Source organism: Trichomycterus rosablanca, chromosome 2 (genome assembly GCF_030014385.1).
Source record: "Trichomycterus rosablanca isolate fTriRos1 chromosome 2, fTriRos1.hap1, whole genome shotgun sequence".
NCBI lineage: Eukaryota > Metazoa > Chordata > Actinopteri > Siluriformes > Trichomycteridae > Trichomycterus > Trichomycterus rosablanca.
Genome location: NC_085989.1, coordinates 17,948,744 through 17,967,319, shown reverse-complemented (window position 1 = coordinate 17,967,319; position 18,576 = coordinate 17,948,744). Strand labels below are relative to the sequence as shown.

Sequence of the window (18,576 nt, the reverse complement as noted above, 5' to 3'; positions counted from 1 at the left end):
AAACAACCCCACACCATAATCCCCCCCTCCACCAAACTTTACACTTGGTACAATGCAGTCAGACAAGTATCGCTCTCCTGGCAACCGCCAAACCCAGACTCGTCCATCGGATTGCCAGACGAAAAAGTGTGATTCGTCACTCCAGAGAACACGCCTCCACTGCTCTAGAGTCCCGTGGTGGCGTGCCTTACACCACTGCATCCAACGCTTTGCATTGCACTTGGTGATGTAAGTACTTGAAATTGCTCGAGTGGCGCAGTGATCTATTATGCTCACTCACTATCGGCCAGCTGGGTATCTGCACACAGGCTATGTCTTGCCGAAGCCTTGTGATAGTTTAACATCCTGTCCAGGGTATTCCTGCCCTGGACTTAGTGTTTCCCAGTGGAATTTACCACAACTTCAATCAGTTTGTTAGTTCTATGTTATTCACTATACAGTATGGCTTTTAACTCCTTATTATTAATTATAATTAATGACAGCTGATTACGTCTCTGTGCCCATAATAATAGGGATAATGTGACAGCACCCATTACAAAGTAGTTAAAAAAATGACATTGTCACCTTGCTAAAAGGAAATTTGTGCAGATGGTCCACTGGACATGTCTGCTAATCATTAGCAACTATTTAAACATGGAGGACACTGCCTATAGTCAAGCAAGCTTTTCCATGATTTCATATGCTCTTTTACATTAAAAATTTGCTGCTGATACTGTGTACATATGATAAGCAACAAACTACAGCACTTGATCCATCACCCCACTCAACCAAAATATTATAAGATGCAAGCCATTTTGTAAGGAAGTCTGCCATGTTTTTATTTGTAAGCTGTAAGAATTACGGCATTGCAAAGGCTCATGTTACCATGTCTATAACACTGGCTTTCATCAGCCATAAAATTAAAACCACCTCCTTGTTTCTACACACTCTGTCCATTTTATCAGCTCCACTTACCATATAGAAGCACTTTGTAGTTCTACAATTACTGACTGTAGTCCATCTGTTTCTCTACATGCTTTGTTAGCCCTCTTTCTTGCTGTTCTTCAATGGTCAGGACTCTCCCAGGACCACCACAAGACCACTACAGAGTAGGTATTATTTGGGTGGTGGATCATTCTCAGCACTGCAGTGACACTGACATGGTGGTGGTGTGTTAGTGTGTGTTGTGCTGGTATAAGTGAATAAGACATAGCAGCACTGATGGAGTTTTTAAACACCTCACTGAGAATAGTCCACCAACCAAAAAATATCCAGCCAACAGCACCCTGTTGGCAGCGTCCTGTGACCACTGATGAAGGTCTAGAAGATGACCAACTCAAACAGCAGCAATAGATGAGCAATCGTCTCTGACTTTACATCAACTAGGTAGGAGTGTCTAATAGAGTGGACAGTGAGTGCACATGGTATTTAAAAACTCCAGCAGCGCTGCTGTGTCTGATCCACTCATACCAGCACAACACACACTAACACACCACCACCATGTCAGTGTCACTGCAGTGCTAGTAATCATCCACCGCCCAAATAATACCTGCTCTGTGGTGGTCCTGTAAGGGTCCTGACCATTGAAGAACAGGGTGAAAGCAGGTTAAAAAGGTATGCAAATAAACAGATGGGCTACAGTCAGTAATTGTAGATGTACAAAGTGCTTCTATATGGTAAGTGGAGCTGATAAAATGGACAGTGAGTGTAGAAACAAGGAGATGGTTTTAATGTTATGACTGATCTGTGTATTTGTTGCGATAATAATAATAACAAATTTAAATGAACCAGAGAACCCTAAGTCACAATAATGATAGGTTCAAAATAACGCACTGTTGTGTAATAAAAGGTATTTTATGAACAGCTGAACTACTGGACGCAATAAAAGCAAGTGACATAAATAATTAAATTTAGATTTTATGGCATCCTTGATTACTTAAACATATCATTTTACACATTGACAGCCAGTCATGTGCTCTTCGCCTATTTCTGCCATCAGGACACAGTAATCTTTGTGCATGATTGCCTATCCATGCCAGCAGCATGCCTGCTTGTAGAACCAGATCTGCAACACTTTACACATGCATTTTTGAACAGCTCACCCATATGAGTTTGTTTTAAGATTAAATCCCAAAATCTGTCCGCACACAAGCTTAATAGTCTGTAAAATTGAAAAGAATGTGATAATGTATTCTGCACGATTCATTTAACAGCAGCTTAATAAACTTTTATTGACACTTGACAACAACATATTGCCAGACACATTAAAGAGTTTACAAGGGGCCGTGGGCAGACTTTGCTGTTATTTTTTTATTTATTTATTTATTAAGTGGTGGCAGCCTTTTAAGAGTTGTGTCCCTCAGGCCACTCAGGTGGCGCAGCGGTAAAAACAGACGCTGGAACCAGAGCTGGGATCTCGAATACATCGTATCGAATCCCAGCTCTGCTTGCCGGCTAGGCTGAGCTGCCACATGAACAACGATTGGCCTGTTGTGCAGATATGGGCGGGACTAAGCCGGATGGGGTCTCTCTCTCATGACTGGTGCAATTACGACCTCTGCTGGCTGATTGACGGCACCTGCACAGAGATGAGAAAAGTGTAGGTGATAAGATGCATACAGCATGCTGCCCACGTGTCGGAGGGGGCGTGGGTTAGCTTCGTTCTCCTCAATCAGAGCCGGGATCGGCACTGGTGGAGAGGAAGCATGACGCAATCGCATAACGCCACCATCAGGCCAGTTGGGCTGAGCTCGAACACCCTAGTAGATCGGTAGCCACAGTATTAATCCACCTTGTTGATTAAATATCTTCAAATAAGTTCTATGCCCTATCTTTTAGGAGTGTTGGGGATTCCACCTCCTTCTCTCTAGCAAGGCACATCTTACCAAGTTACAGTTTTACCCCTCTGTTCTTGACTTTTGTTAATCTTTCCTGATGACGGGGTCCTCTGGGATAGGCAACAAGGGCTGGCACAGGCAACAAGCCAGGTGTATGGAAGTCACTCTTGTGCTGTTGATGACAGACTGGTGGTGCCTACTGCAGTTCTGTTTGAGCCCATGTCTGTAAGCAGTAATTTATTATGTGTCATGTCACCATGTTGTCACTAAATTATGCTTAGTGCATTTTGTTAGCAATATAAAAATGTATCTAATGTATCTTTCATATGAGCAGCACACAACATGCTTGTGGATAATTTTGTAATTTATTTAGTTAACTTTTACTCAGTTAAATCTGCACAATCAATTATTGATCTGCATAGTCACTGATCATTCTATGAGTGGTTTGAAATAAGTTTTTTAAACATATAGCATGATAATAGTGAAGGTTACAAAGTGAATTTTACTGACAAATTCATTAGGCTCTCAAAGGTATGTTGTTAGAGCATAACTGCATGAGTATAGTCAACTATATAACTTTAACTATAGTTATGTGTTTAAAAAAACACCAGTGGCAGGTGCCTGTTATGCTTCAAATGATGTTAAAGGCTTACTAGTTGGAGATGCATTTCAGTTTTTGTGATTATCAGGCAATTCTTTGGTGGTGAAATACTTCCTGTTATCTGACTGGTCGTGGCGGCTATGTTTTTTATGTCAGGAACAACCCCACTTACAGCTTACAACCCCAAATCAGAAAAAGTTGGGACAGCATCAAAAATTAAGTTTCTTACATTTACTTTGACTTTTATTTGATTGTAGACAGGATGAACCTGAGATATTTCATGTTTTGTCTGCTCAACTTCATTTCATTTATTAATAAAACTTCATTCCTGCATTTCAGACCTGCAGCACATTCCTTTTCACCACACTTAAAAGACGTTTTGGCACCAAGGACACCAAGCAAATTAGTGTTTCAGGTTTTATTTTGTCCCATTCTTCCTGCAAACATGTCTTAAGATGTGCAACAGTACAGGGTCGTTGTCACATTTTTCATTTCAAAATTCTCCACACATTCTCTGTTGGGGACAGGTCAGGACTGCAGGCAGGCCAGTCCAGTACCCGTACCCTCTTCTTCCGCAGCCATAGCCATGTCCTTTACGCACTGAAATTCCTCCCGATTCCTTGAATCATTTAATGATATTATACACTGTAGAGGGAGAAATATGCAAATCCCTTCCAATATTTCTTTGAGGTACATTGTTTTTAAACATTTTAATCATTTTCTCACGCATTTGTTGACAAACTGGAGATCCTCTGATCATCTTTGCTCATCAAAGACTCAGCCTTTCCTGGATGATGCTTTTGTACCAAACCATGATTACAATCACCTGTTGACATCACCTGTTTGAAATCACATCATTATTTAGTTTTTCACCTCATTACTAGCCCTAAATTGCCCCGGTTCCAACTTTTTTTGGAATGTGTTGCAGGCCTAAAATGCAGGAATGGATGTTTATTAACAAATAAAATGAAGTTGAGCAGATAAAACATGAAATATTTTGGGTTCACACTGTCTGTAATAAAAAAAAAGTCAAAGTAAATGTAAGGAACACTGTGTTTTTTATTTTATTTGCATTTTCCATACTGTCCCAACTTTTTTTTTGATTTGGCAATATTTGTCAATCTGACAATATTTGTTTATGTACATTATCTTGCATGTTATAGCACCATGTTATAGTTCTGTGGTACCCAGTCTACCAGCTGCATTACTCATTAGTGTAAGAAAGCTGACCATCCTGTACTGCTTCATATCCTTTTACCTCAACTACACACACACTCACGTCACTATCATAGTGAATAAGGACGCGGCTCCTTTAACAATCCCACAATTCTTTGCAAGATGAAGAAAGCAAAACTACTTGCTGGGTTTGTTGGCATTTTAAAAATCGTTACAGTTCTGGATTTAACTGAACACAGATGTTAAAAACAAACATTTAAAGATCAGAGATCAATCCAATGATTTCTAAAAGAGCAGAACACATTTCAGTCTGCAATGTGACTGTTTTTATACAATAAAACATCTAAAAACAACAGAAATTGCTGCATGTATAGTATTGTTTTAATAACACACGCAGCTAAGCGGCTACTGTGTCGTTACGGTGACATGGCGACTTGCAAGAGGAAGCTGTTGTCAAAGACTAATGATGATAAACAGATTACAAAGCGACCACAGAGACTTCCAACCTCCACAGATCACGAAGAGATCCACAGTCTGTACTTTCCTATTCAAACTACAAATGAAGCCAGACTGAAATTCGACTTCTTTAACCAACCATGTGTTGATTTAGCCAGAGCGTTTTTAGGCAAGGTAAGCGTGATGTTTACTATTGTTTACAGTCTTATCTATGTCTGGAACATCTCGGGTCCAGCTCCGTGTGCTTGTTGAATTTCTAAGTAGAAATAAGTAAGCACATTGTCTGTAAAGATAACTTAAAAATAGTATAAAAAAGTCTATATTTTATGTTTAAATTTTTCTCTAGTATGTTACTTTTAGCAAATAAACAGTAATTGTGCATTGTAATGTAAACAAGTTGTAAATGTGTTACACCTACTCACTAGTGGTGGTAAATTCGGTTCATTTTATGGACTCGGGTTAATCTGAGTCACTCACTGTAATGTGATCCGGTTCACTTGAGTCACTTGATTCACTTGAGTCCTCCCTCACTCGTCCAATAAATAAAATATTAATTTAAATTCCACACACCAAAAAACAAACAAACACAACTTAAACATAAATAACAACAAATGGAACAAAATTGAAAAATGTGCAATTCAATTATAAGTTAACCAAAATTAAAATAATTATTTCTGTGTGGAGTTTGCATGTTCTCCCCGTGTCCGCATGGGTTTCCTCCAGGTGCTCCGGGTTTTCTCCCACAGTCCAAAGACATGCAAATGAAGTGAATTGGAGACACTAAATTGTCCATGACTGTTTTCAATATAACCTTGTGAACTGATGAATCTTGTGTAATGAGTGACTACCGTTACTGTAATGAATGTAACCAAAGTGTGTAAAACATGACGTTAAAATCCTAATAAACAAACAAACAAACAAACAAACGCACATTGGATGTGCTGAGGCTGCTTCTCCTGTTAGTTATGTTTTGCCCAGTTTTAGAAAAAACACACTCAGGAGGCACAGAGGTGGCCATAATGCAGAGCCTGCTCTTCATCACTGTGGAAGTTTTTATAGACTGGTGCTCTATTCCTCCACCAGTCTATAGGGTCAGCCATATGGGGTACAAACCCTTTCATTTCAGCATAGCCTCAGTGTGAGGGTTTTGAATCCCTGGTCGTAGGCTTGTGACCCTCCCCTCAAAATCAGTTCAGGGCAGCACAGTGGCTAAGTGATTAGCACTGTCGTCTCACAGCAAGAAGGTCCTGGGTTCGATCCTCAGGTGTGGCGGTCCAGGTCCTTTCTGTGTGGAGTTTGCATGTTCTCCTTGTTTCCGCATGGGTTTCCTCCGGGTGCTCCGGGTTTTCTCCCACAGTCCAAAGACATGCAAGTGAGGTGAATTGGAGACACTAAATCGTTCATGACTGTGTTAGATATAACCTTGTGAACTGATGACTCTTGTGTAATAAAAAACTACCGTTCCTGTCATGAATGGAACCAAAGTGTAAAACATGACGTTAAAATCCTAATAAACAAACAAACATTTCGTTTATTCAAACCGTGGGTCCAAATGTGTGGCTTCTACCAGTACGTGAACCTTTTCAATCTGTCCAAACCGTTTTTTTCAATTTCTGGCGAGTCTGATCACTCGCCTTATGTACTTAGCAGCAGCCAGTCAGAGGACTCATGATTCCTGATTTAGTACAAAGATTCGAATCATTAACCCCGGGTAATTCACGAACCGCCCAGCTCTACTACTCACATTTATGGACAATGTGGAATATCTAGGCCACCTTCTGTTTGTACCTGGAAAGTGGAAAAAACCTGAGTACCCATAGGAAACCCACACAAGAAAAACATGACACAGACCCCTCATAAACAGTAAACAGGGGCAAGGTTTGACTTAGGGTGGCCCCAAGAAGGAGGACATCAGACCCCCAAAAAGGAGGGCATGACCGTGGGTAATGAGCATAGTGTCTACAGCACACAAAATTAAAGCCTAAGTTGATATAATTGTGATGCAACCGAATGAACTAGAAAATACCATCTTCAAGAATGTTCTACTCACCACATTTAGAGTCTGCTTGTAATACTTTAGTACAAAAAGAATGAAATTCATCTTTCCTACTCTTTCAAATGAAAGGGTGGTGAGCCGACCACTTAAAGCTGTACGCTGTTTTTTGTTTTGGCATGTTGACAGCATGAACAGTTATTAAAATTTAGTAATAATTAGCATTGCATTTCAGGGCTGGACACTTTGTAATAAAGTGGTGGATGTCCTCACAGAAGTGGTGGCTTTATACCAATGACATCCAAGTCATTTCTTTAGACGTTCTTATAAGCCAAAGAGAGACAAATTAATTATGATCATTACAAGAATCGTTTTTGCCTCCAAAGAAGAACAAACACATATTCGTCCATGCATTGTGCCAAATGAAAAACCGGTTCGTCTGCCCTAAAACCAGACGTATGGACAACATATGTAACATTTTAGGAATTCTAAAAAAAAATTCTAAACCCCTTGTTTTCTCAAATTCATAACAAATGCAGGAACACCGAGCTGGGAGGATAGGGGGCTGTGTGCTTCCTCTGAAACATGTGCAACCAGCAAATGTCATCATTATGAGGTGTGGCTCATGTACTGTTATTGATAGGTAATGTGCACAAGCTCACAGACACAAGGATTGACTGGTTCCTCCCAGCCAGAACGCATATTTAGGGTTCAAATTTGCTATCTCTATCTCTCATAAACCAGTTGTCTGAAACTCTATTTTGCCAGTTTACATTACTTTGTTGGTGTGACTGCAATGCTAAAACATCTGGCCAGTGGGAGGTGGAGGGTTCATATGGTCATTATGAAGGATGGGTTAGAGGGGGGTGACAAAGTACAGAGCAACAGATTGGCTACAGTCAATAATGATATACCCACAAAATTTTTATATACACTGATCAGCCATAACATTAAAACCACCTCCTTGTTTCTACACTCACTGTCCATTTTATCAGCTCCACTTACCATATAGAAGCACTTTGTAGTTCTACATTTACTGACTGTAGTCCATCTATTTCTCTATATACCTTTTCATCCTGCTTTCACCCTGTTCTTCAATGGTCAGGACCCACACAGGACCACCACAGAGCAGGTATTATTTACGTGGTGGATTATTCTTAGCACTGCAGTGACAATGACATGGTGGTGGTGTGTTAGCGTGTGTTGTGCTGGTATGAGTGGATCAGACACAGCAGCGCTGCTGGAGTTTTTAAATACCGTGTCCACTCACTGTCCACTCTATTAGACACTCCTACCTAGTTGGTCCACCTTGTAGATGTAAAGTCAGAGACGATCGCTCATCTGTTGCTGCTGTTTGAGTTGGTCATCTTCTAGACCTTCATCAGTGGTCAGGACGCTGCTCACAGGGCGCTGTTGGCTGGATATTTTGGTTGGTGGACTATTCTCAGTCCAGCAGGGACAGTGAGGTGTTTAAAAACTCCGTCAGTGCTGCTGTGTCTTATCCACTCATACCAGCACAACACACACTAACACACCACCACCATGTCAGTGTCACTGCAGTGCTGAGAATGACCCACCAAATGATACCTGCTCTGTGGTGGTCCTGGGAGAGTCCTGACCATTGAAGAACAGCATGAAAGGGGGCTAACAAAGCATGCAGAGAAACAGATGGACTACAGTCAGTAATTGTAGAACTACAAAGTGCTTCTATATAGTAAGTGGAGCTGATAAAATGGACAGTGAGTGTAGAAACAAGGAGGTGGTTTTTAATGTTATGGCTGATCAGTGTATATGGAATAGCTGATATATTCATTCTTCCAGGTTGTACGTTTTCATGGAGCCCATTCTTTAAAATGTAGCCACAAAGCAGCATGGATTAGTATTAAATCTGTTTGTAGGCAGTGTCTTTGTTTAGATTTGTATCAAAACATGAGCCATAAAACGGGAACAAAGATGCTAAAGAAAATGATTTATTTATGCAGAAAGGGAGCTTTTTAGGCAGAAATGCCAGCTGAATTAGTAATCAACTCAGTTTCCATTCTGTGGGTTTACCCTCTTTTTTGAAAGTATGCCTCTGTTTGTGTTTGTAAATTACCAGTGCCTGAAACCCCTTAAAGCACAGGGTTTTAAGAGGAATATGAAAGCAATTATCTTGTTGCAGGGCATCCGGCCAGCTGTAGAAAAAATCACACGTGTGACTGCAGGAATGCCTGCAGTCAGAGAGTATAAGGCATTCTGGCACCCTGCTGAGTTCATTAAAACACACACACACACACACACACACACACACACACACACACACACACACACACACACACACACGCACACGCACACAGAGCAAAATGGCTTGGCTTTGTTCTAATTTCCTGTTTGGGTGGATATAGTGTGAGGTGTTCCACATATAGGCAGTTACCGCCAGCTGAGTTTTATTCATACTGTGACGCATTCTCTATTTATAGCTGCACTAAAAAGGCAAGACCATGATTTTGTTAATTATTTTCAAATTCAAAGCTATAGGTTAACATTTATTTGTAATCACTGTCTCTATTATAATGTTATAATGTAGGGTTATTAGGGTGTAATTACCTAGTGCCCCCCTCATTACTCCTAAATAATTTATCCATTGTTATACACTAACGAGCCGAAATTATAGGGCCACTGGACAATAATGTGCATGGTCATGCCTATTTTGTAACAAATGTGTATGTTAAGGTCAGGGATACACTATATTGCCAAAAGTATTCACTAGTCTGTCTTTACATGCATATGAACTTGAGTGGCATCCCATTCTTAATCCATAGGGTTTAATATGATGTTGGCCCACCCTTTGCAGCTATAACAGCTTCAACTCTTCTGGGAAGGCTTTCCACAAGCTTTAGGAGTGTGTTTATGGGAATTTTTTACCATTCTTCCAGAAGCGCACTTGTGAGGTCAGGCACTGATGTTGGACGAGAAGGCCTGGCTTGCAGTCTCCGCTCTAATTCATCCCAAAGGTGTTCTATCAGGATCAGACTCGTCCATCGGATTGCCAGAGAGAGAAGCGTGATTCATAACTCCAGAGAACACGTCTTTACATCACTGCATCCGACGCGTTGCATTGCGCTTGGTGATGTAAGGCTTGGATGCAGCTGCTGGGTCATGGAAACCCATTCCATGAAGCTCTCTACACACTGTTCTTCAGCTAATCTGAAGGCCACATGAAGTTTGGAGGTCTGTAGCGATTGACTCTGCAGAAAGTTGGCGACCTCTGCGCACTATGCACATCAGCATCCGCTGACCCCGCTCTGTCATTTTATGTAGGCTACCACTTCGTGGCTGAGTTGCTGTCGTTCCCAATCGCTTCCACTGTGTTATAATACCACTGACAGTTGACTGTGGAATATTAAGTAGAGAGGAAATTTCACAACTGGACTTGTTGCACAGGTGGTATCCTATCACAGGACCATGCTGGAATTCACTGAGCTCCTGAGAGCGACCCATTCTTTCACAAATGTTTGTAGAAGCAGTCTGCATGCCTAGGTGCTTGGTTTTATACACCTATGGAAGTGATTGGAACACCTGAATTCAATGATTTGGATGGGTGAGTGAATACTTTTGGCAATATAGTGTAGGTTAAAATTTGGGTTAATGGAACTTACACATAGTTCATGTGCTGAATGCAGATATGATCAGTTATGAAGGCATGAGTGATAATGGCCAAATCATTATGGCCAGATGACTAGGTTAAATGATCTCCGAAACAGCAAGGAGTGCTTGCAGCTAGCCATTCTTAAATCCTGGTGGTAAGATGAATGTGTCTCAACACACAGTGCATCAAACCCTTCTGTATGTGGGGGTGTGCAGTCACAAGCCAGATAAAGTGCCAATGCTAACTGTCTTCCATCCAAAGCACCTTCAGTGGGCAAACACACATCAGAATTGGACAATGGTAGAAGGTACCTGGTGGTCAGGTGAATCCTGTTTCCTCCAAGATCACATGGGCAACCTGGGCAAGTGTGCATCACTTAACTAAAGAAGACATGCCAGCAGGATGCAGTGTATGGTGATCTACCTACCAGTGTACAAAAGTTGAAAGACCTACTGCTATTGTTCTGGTACTTAATACAACAGGGCTCATTTAGAGACTCTTGTGGAGTCAATGTTTACATGTGTCAGGGCAGATTTGACAGCATATTAGGGTGGTTTGATATATTTTAAGATATTTTATGACCATATAGAAGCACTTTGTAGTTCTACAATTACTGACTGTAGTCCATCTGTTTCTCTACATACTTTTTAAACCTCATTTTACTTTGTTCTTCATTGGTCAGGACCACCACAGAGCAGGTATTATTTAGGTGGTGGATGATTCCCAGCACTGCAGTGACACTGACCTGGTGTTGGTTTGTTAATGTGTGTTGTGCTGGTGTGAGTGGATCAGACACAGCAGCGCTGCTGGAGTTTTTAAATACTGTGTCCAATCACTGTCCACTCTATTAGACACTCCTACCTAGTTGGTCCACCTTGTAGATGTAAAGTCAGAGACGATCGCTCATCTATTGCTGCTGTTTGAGTTGGTCATCTTTGAGACCTTCATTAGTGGTCACCGGCCGCTGCCTATGGGGCGCTGTTGGCTGGATATATTTTAGGTTGGTGGACTATTCTCAGTCCAGCAGTGACAGTGAGGTGTTTAAAAACATAATCAGCGCTGCTGTGTCTTATCCACACATACCAGCACAACACACACTAACACACCACCACCATGTCAGTGACACTGCAGTGCTGAGAATAATCCACCAAGGAGGTTAAAAAAAGTATGTAGACAAACAGATGGACTACAGTCAGTAATTGTAGAACTTCAAAGTGCTTCTATATGATAAGTGGAGCTGATAAAATAGACAGTGAGTGTAGAAACAAGAAGGTGGTTTTAATGTTATGACTGATCGGTGTATATTACTATTGTGTGGGTTTTGACACAAATACACCATCTACTGGCAGGAATATAAACAGGAACAATTCCAATTAATCGGGGGTGTGTGTGTGTATGTGTGTTAGGTGCTGGTGTGCAGGCACTCTGATGGCACGGAGCTAAGAGGCATGGTGGTCGAGACAGAAGCCTATTTGGGAGGAGAGGACAAGGCATCACACTCGGCCGGTGGCAAACGCACAGAGAGAAATGCTGCCATGTTCATGAAGCCTGGGACAATCTATGTGTACCACATATATGGGATCTACCTGTGCATGAATGTCTCCAGCCAGGGTGAGACTTCTTGCTCTTTAGTATGAATGATAAACATGGTTTTCCTTTCTTTTATGGGTGATAGTAGATGTTATGTACACCGATCAGGCATAACATTATAACCACCTCCTTGTTTCTACTCACTGTCCATTTTAATCAGCTCCATGTACCATATAGAAACACTTTGTAGTTCTACAATTACTAACTGTAGTCTATGTGTTCATCTACATACTTTTTAGCCTGCTCTAACCCTGTTCTTCAGTGGTCAGGACCCACACAGGACCACTACGGAGTAGGTATTATTTAGGTGGTGGATCATTCTCAGCACTACAGTGACATTGACATGGTGCTGGTGTGAGTGGATAAGACACAGCAGCGCTGCTGGAGTTTTTAAACACCTCACTGTCCCTGCTGGACTGAGAATAGTCCACCAACCAAAAATATCCAGAGTGGACAGTGAGTGGACACGATATTTAAAAACTCCAGCAGCGCTGCTGTGTCTGATCCACTCATACCCACCACCATGTCAGTGTCACTGCAGTGCTGAGAATGATCCACCACCCAAATAATACCTTTTCTGTGGGGGGTCCTGACCATTGAAGAACAGGGTGAAAGCAGGCTAAAAAGGTATGTAGAGAAACAGATGGACTACAGTCAGTAATTGTAGAACTTCAAAGAGCTTCTACAGTGCCTTGCAAAAGTATTCAGCCCCCTTGAACTTTTCAACCTTTTGCCACATTTCAGGCTTTAAACATAAAGATATGAAATTGTAATTTTTTGTGAAGAATCAACAACAAGTGGGACACAATCGTGAAGTGGAACGAAATTTATTGGATATTTTAAACTTTTTTTAGAAATAAAAAACTGAAAAGTGGGGCGTGCAATATTATTCAGCCCCCTTGCGTTAATACTTTGTAGCGCCACCTTTTGCTGCGATTACAGCTGCAAGTCGCTTGGGGTATGTCTCTATCAGTTTTGCACATCGAGAGACAGAAATTTTTGCCCATTCTTCCTTGCAAAACAGCTCGAGCTCAGTGAGGTTGGATGGAGAGCGTTTGTGAACAGCAGTTTTCAGCTCTTTCCACAGATTCTCGATGGGATTCAGGTCTGGACTTTGACTTGGCCATTCTAACACCTGGATACGTTTATTTGTGAACCATTCCATTGTAGATTTTGCTTTATGTTTTGGATCATTGTCTTGTTGGAAGATAAATCTCCATCCCAGTCTCAGGTCTTTTGCAGACTGCAACAGGTTTTCTTCCAGAATGGTCCTGTATTTGGCTCCATCCATCTTCCCATCAATTTTAACCATCTTCCCTGTCCCTGCTGAAGAAAAGCAGGCCCAAACCATGATGCTGCCACCACCATGTTTGACAGTGGGGATGGTGTGTTCAGGGTGATGAGCTGTGTTGCTTTTACGCCAAACATAACGTTTTGCGGCCAAAAAGTTCGATTTTGGTTTCATCTGACCAGAGCACCTTCTTCCACATGTTTGGTGTGTCTCCCAGGTGACTTTTTATAGATATCTTTGAGAAATGGCTTTCTTCTTGCCACTCTTCCATAAAGGCCAGATTTGTGCAGTGTACGACTGATTGTGTCCTATGGACAGAGTCTCCCACCTCAGCTGTAGATCTCTGCAGTTCATTCAGAGTGATCATGGGCCTCTTGGCTGCATCTCTGATCAGTCTTCTCCTTGTTTGAGCTGAAAGTTTAGAGGGACGGCCGGGTCTTGGTAGATTTGCAGTGGTCTGATACTCCTTCCATTTCAATATGATCGCTTGCACAGTGCTTCTTGAGATGTTTAAAGCTTGGGAAATCTTTTTGTATCCAAATCCGGCTTTAAACTTCTCCACAACAGTATCTCGGACCTGCCTGGTGTGTTCCTTGGTCTTCATGATGCTCTCTGCGCTTTAAACAGAACTCTGAGACTGTCACAGAGCAGGTGCATTTATACGGAGACTTGATTACACACAGGTGGATTCTATTTATCACCATCAGTCATTTAGGTAACATTGGATCATTCAGAGATCCTCACTGAACTTCTGGAGTGAGTTTGCTGCACTGAAAGTAAAGGGGCTGAATAATATTGCACGCCCCACTTTTTAGTTTTTTATTTCTAAAAAAAGTTTAAAATATCCAATAAATTTCGTTCTACTTCACGATTGTGTCCCACTTGTTGTTGATTCTTCACAAAAAATTACAATTTCATATTGTTATGTTTGAAGCCTGAAATGTGGCAAAAGGTTGAAAAGTTCAAGGGGGCTGAATACTTTTGCAAGGCACTGTATATGGCAAGTGGAGCTGATAAAATGGACAGTGTGTGTAGAAACCAGGAGGTGGTTTTAATGTTATGGCTGATCAGTGTATAGACAGAAGACAGAAAATCCATCTTCATATTAAATATACACATCTCTGGAACAGTACTGAGTACTGACAACATTCGTTCCAATCACCTTTTTTCAACTGGTGTTTTAATGAAACTGGTCAAGATTACAACACACCTCCCACAGGGGACTAAAATCTCCCATACACTGTTTAGAGCTGGTAAAATGGCTTGCTTATGATTTTCAGGCTTTTTTTTAAGACAGTCCTATGACTCCTTATACCTTGTCATTCTGGAGAGACCACTCTTACTAATATGGAAATGTTCAAAAGTCTTCGATGCATGTTCTTGATGTATGCCACATAATTTATTGAAAATATAGTAAAAAGATGATTAATTTGATTGTTTCTTCATTTCCACGTCTTTGTAAACCGGTTTGAATGACTTCTCGCACTATGCACTGCAAATCTACCATACTACCACTAGGCCCACTGCAATAACTAGATGACCCAACGTTTTTGAATGAATTATTTTCCTAAAGGACCCAACAAACAGTAGCAGTTTTACAGATGTTCTCCCACAAACAAGTAAGAAGAATGCAAATGCTAACTGCTGTTTTTTGTGTGTTTAGGGGAGGGAGCAGCAGTGCTCTTACGTGCCCTGGAGCCCCTTCAAGGGCAGGATGTGATGAGAAGCCTGCGGGCAGCAAAACGTAAAGAGGGTGCAAGGACGATAAAGGACAGAGAACTGTGTAACGGCCCCTCTAAGCTGTGCCAGGCCCTGAATATTCAGCGCAGCTTCGACCGCAGAGACCTAGCCACAGACGATGACGTGTGGCTAGAGGCAAACACACAGGAGGGAAAACCAGGGACCAGAGATGTAGTTTCAGCCCCTAGGATTGGGGTCGAGTCCCATGGAGAATGGGCCACCAAACCACTTCGTTTTTACCTGCGCGGTCACCCTTGTGTTAGTTTGAGGGACAAAGAGGCTGAGGTCAAGCAGTGAGCAGCTACTACGTCTCACAAACTGATAGGACAGATAAAGTGTAGCTTAAAGTTTCAAGAACTCATTGCTCATTTAAAAGCTGAAGAGTTGGGTTATGTAATAAACATCTGTATTTTCCTGACTAATGATTTCAAATGTGTAGAAAGATTTGATTAGCTTAAAATTGATAGGATATTAAATGATATGAAAAATTCAAATATGATGTTGATATAGACTACATGGGCAAAAGTCCCAATTGGCAGAGCGCCAATGCTCCACTGTCTCAGTAACACTGAGTTTTCAGCACAAAAACTGCACCAGGGAGCTTTATGGCATGGATTTTTAGCCGAGCAGCTGCGTGCAAGCCTTACATCATTAAGCACAATGCCAAGCATCGTATTGGTGTAAAGCAGGTCGCCACTGGACTCTAGAGCAGTGGAAACTTTTGTGTGACAAATCATGCTTCTTTATCACTCAGTTTGATGGATGAGTCTGGGTTTGCCGAATGCCAAAAAATGTTACCTGTCTGACTGCATCATGCCAACTGTAAAGTTTGGTGGAGAGGGGATAATGCTATGGGTTTGTTTTTCAGGGGCTGGCCTAGACCCCTTAATTCCATTAAAGGGAAGTCTTACTGTTTCAGCATACCAAGACATTTTGGACAATTGTTTGCTCCCAACTTAGTGGGAACAGTTTGGGGAAGGCCTTTTTCTGTTCCAGCATGACTGCCCCAGTGCACAAAGCAAGGTCCATGAAGGCATGGTAAGAACTTCGAACACCATTGGAATGAACTACAGCGGATATCGCAAACCAGGCCCTCGCCAACATCAGTGTCTTGGCCTCACATGGTTTTCTGAATGAATGGGCAAGCATTCGCACTAGGGATGTAACGGTGCACCGGAAAACAGTTACAAATCGGTGCGCATGTGCCGCGATTTGAATCGGTTCATCATTTAAGATGAATCGATATTCTTTTTAAACAGCAGAGGGCGCTGGCGCTATATATTTTATTACAGAATAAGGGAAATGTGTAGCATTTATTTTGCATAGTTTGCACATATCTAATAAATAAAAGGACATTCATTATTTAGATATATTATTTAAATATAAGCACAAATACAGTATTTTATTTTAAATAGAAGTAATAAATTTGTCTTCAATTTCATTTAGTTTAAAAAAATCAGGGAAAAATCGTATCGTGAATCGTATCGCATCGTGGGTAGAGTGTATCGTTACATCCCTAATTCGCACAGAAACACACCAAAAATTTGTAGAAAGCTTTCCCAGAAGTATTAACTGTTATAGCTGCAAAAGGGGACCAACTCTACTGTATATTAATGCCTATGTATTTCAGAATGTGATAATAAAAGCTCCTGTGTGTGTAATTAGTAGGTGCCCCAATATTTGTGGTACATATAGTATCTGGATGTGCATTAAACAGAGTTTAGTTTTATAGAATGACTGTCGACGACCCAGCATTGAACCCATTCTGTAATTCGTGTTAAAGAGAATCTTACCTTGTAATGTTAATTTCTTCCTACGCCGACATCCACACCACCAGAAAAGCTGGGTTGTATCCAAACGACAGTGCACATAGCCGTCAGATGAGCTGTTTCCTCCCCTCAGACAGTTGCTGATTAGTTGGAATGCTTGTCAGTAGTGTGCAGATGTACAAAACATTTTACAGTTTACATTGGGGGAACCCATCACCCCCGATATTTACATATGGTCTAACCCCCCCTTCCCAATATATTTGTTTAAAAATTATAAACAAACATGTTCTACTCACTAGCTCTGCATAATGTTAGGATCTGTAAGTGTTTCCATCAGTTTGTGATATTTCATAGAAGGACAAGCAGTTCCAGTACTTAGCCACTAGATGGCAGCAGACAATGTGAGAAGACAACGTCTTCGATATCAATAAAAGATAGTACTTGTTTAAAATATGAATTACTGAATTCCAAATGTGTGTGTGTGTATACATATACACACACATACATACACCAATTAGCCATAACATTAAAACCACCTCCTTGTTTCTACACTCACTGTTTATTTTATCAGCTCCACTTACCATATAGAAGCACTTTGTACAGTAGTTCTACAATTACTGACTGTAATCTGTTTCTCTGCATTCTTTGTTAGCCTCCTTTCATGCTGTTCTTCAATGGTCAGGACTCTCCCAGGACCACTACATAGCAGGTATTATTTAGGTGTTGGATCATTCTCAGCACTGCAGTGACACTGACATGGTGGTGGTGTGTTAGTGTGTGTTGTGCTGGTATGAGTGGATCAGACACAGCAATGCCAATGGAGTTTTAAAATACCGTGTCCACTCACTGCCCACTCTATTAGACACTCCTGCCTAGTTGGTCCACCTTGTAGATGTAAAGTCAGAGATGTTCGCTCATCTATTGCTGCCGTTTAAGTTGGTCATCTTCTAGATCTTCATCAGTGGTCACAGGACGCTGCCCACGGGGCGCTGTTGGCTGGAGGACTATTCTCAGTCCAGCAGTGACAGCGAGGTGTTTAAAAACTCCATCAGCGCTGCTGTGTCTGATCCACTCATACCAGCACAACACACACTAACACACCACCACCATGTCAGTGTCACTGCAGTGCTGAGAATGATCCACCACCTAAATAATACCTGCTCTGTGGTGGTCCTGACCATTGAAGAACATGGTGAAAGCAGGTTTAAAAACTATGTAGAGTAAAAGATGGACTACAGTCAGTAATTGTAGAACTACAAAGTGCTTCTATATGGTAAGTGGAGCTGATAAAATGGACAGTGAGTCTGGAGACGAGGTGATTTTTATTTTATGGCTGATCGGTGTATATCAAAAAAATTTAAAACAAATACTCTATTATTAAATAAAGATTTACACTGCAATTAAGTCTTCAATGCTTTCTTGTTTCTCTTTATATCCACTTCTTGTTTTTTTATATAGTAAAAGCCTTGGTACTTGTAAGTATGTGAGTCTGGAATGATCATTACAAAGAATTATT

General features: G+C 41.2%; 1 protein-coding gene across 1 annotated transcript; it reads left to right on the top strand.

Moving 5' to 3' along the window:
• Positions 1-4,954: 4,954 nt before the first annotated feature.
• Positions 4,955-16,956, top strand: mpg (N-methylpurine DNA glycosylase). The gene is made up of 3 exons (XM_062990309.1): positions 4,955-5,223; positions 12,077-12,281; positions 15,215-16,956. The coding sequence occupies exons 1-3, from the start codon at positions 4,960-4,962 to the stop codon at positions 15,586-15,588; spliced, it is 843 nt and encodes a 280-aa protein (XP_062846379.1). The 5' UTR covers positions 4,955-4,959; the 3' UTR covers positions 15,589-16,956.
• Positions 16,957-18,576: the final 1,620 nt, after the last annotated feature.

Excerpts from the sequence above, each read along its gene's own strand:
- mpg (XM_062990309.1), top strand. The coding sequence starts at position 4,960 with ATGTATAGTATTGTTTTAATAACACACGCAGCTAAGCGGCTACTGTGT. Across the intron at positions 5,224-12,076 it reads CCAGAGCGTTTTTAGGCAAG|GTGCTGGTGTGCAGGCACTC; the intron begins GTAAGCGTGATG and ends TATGTGTGTTAG. Across the intron at positions 12,282-15,214 it reads CATGAATGTCTCCAGCCAGG|GGGAGGGAGCAGCAGTGCTC; the intron begins GTGAGACTTCTT and ends TTGTGTGTTTAG.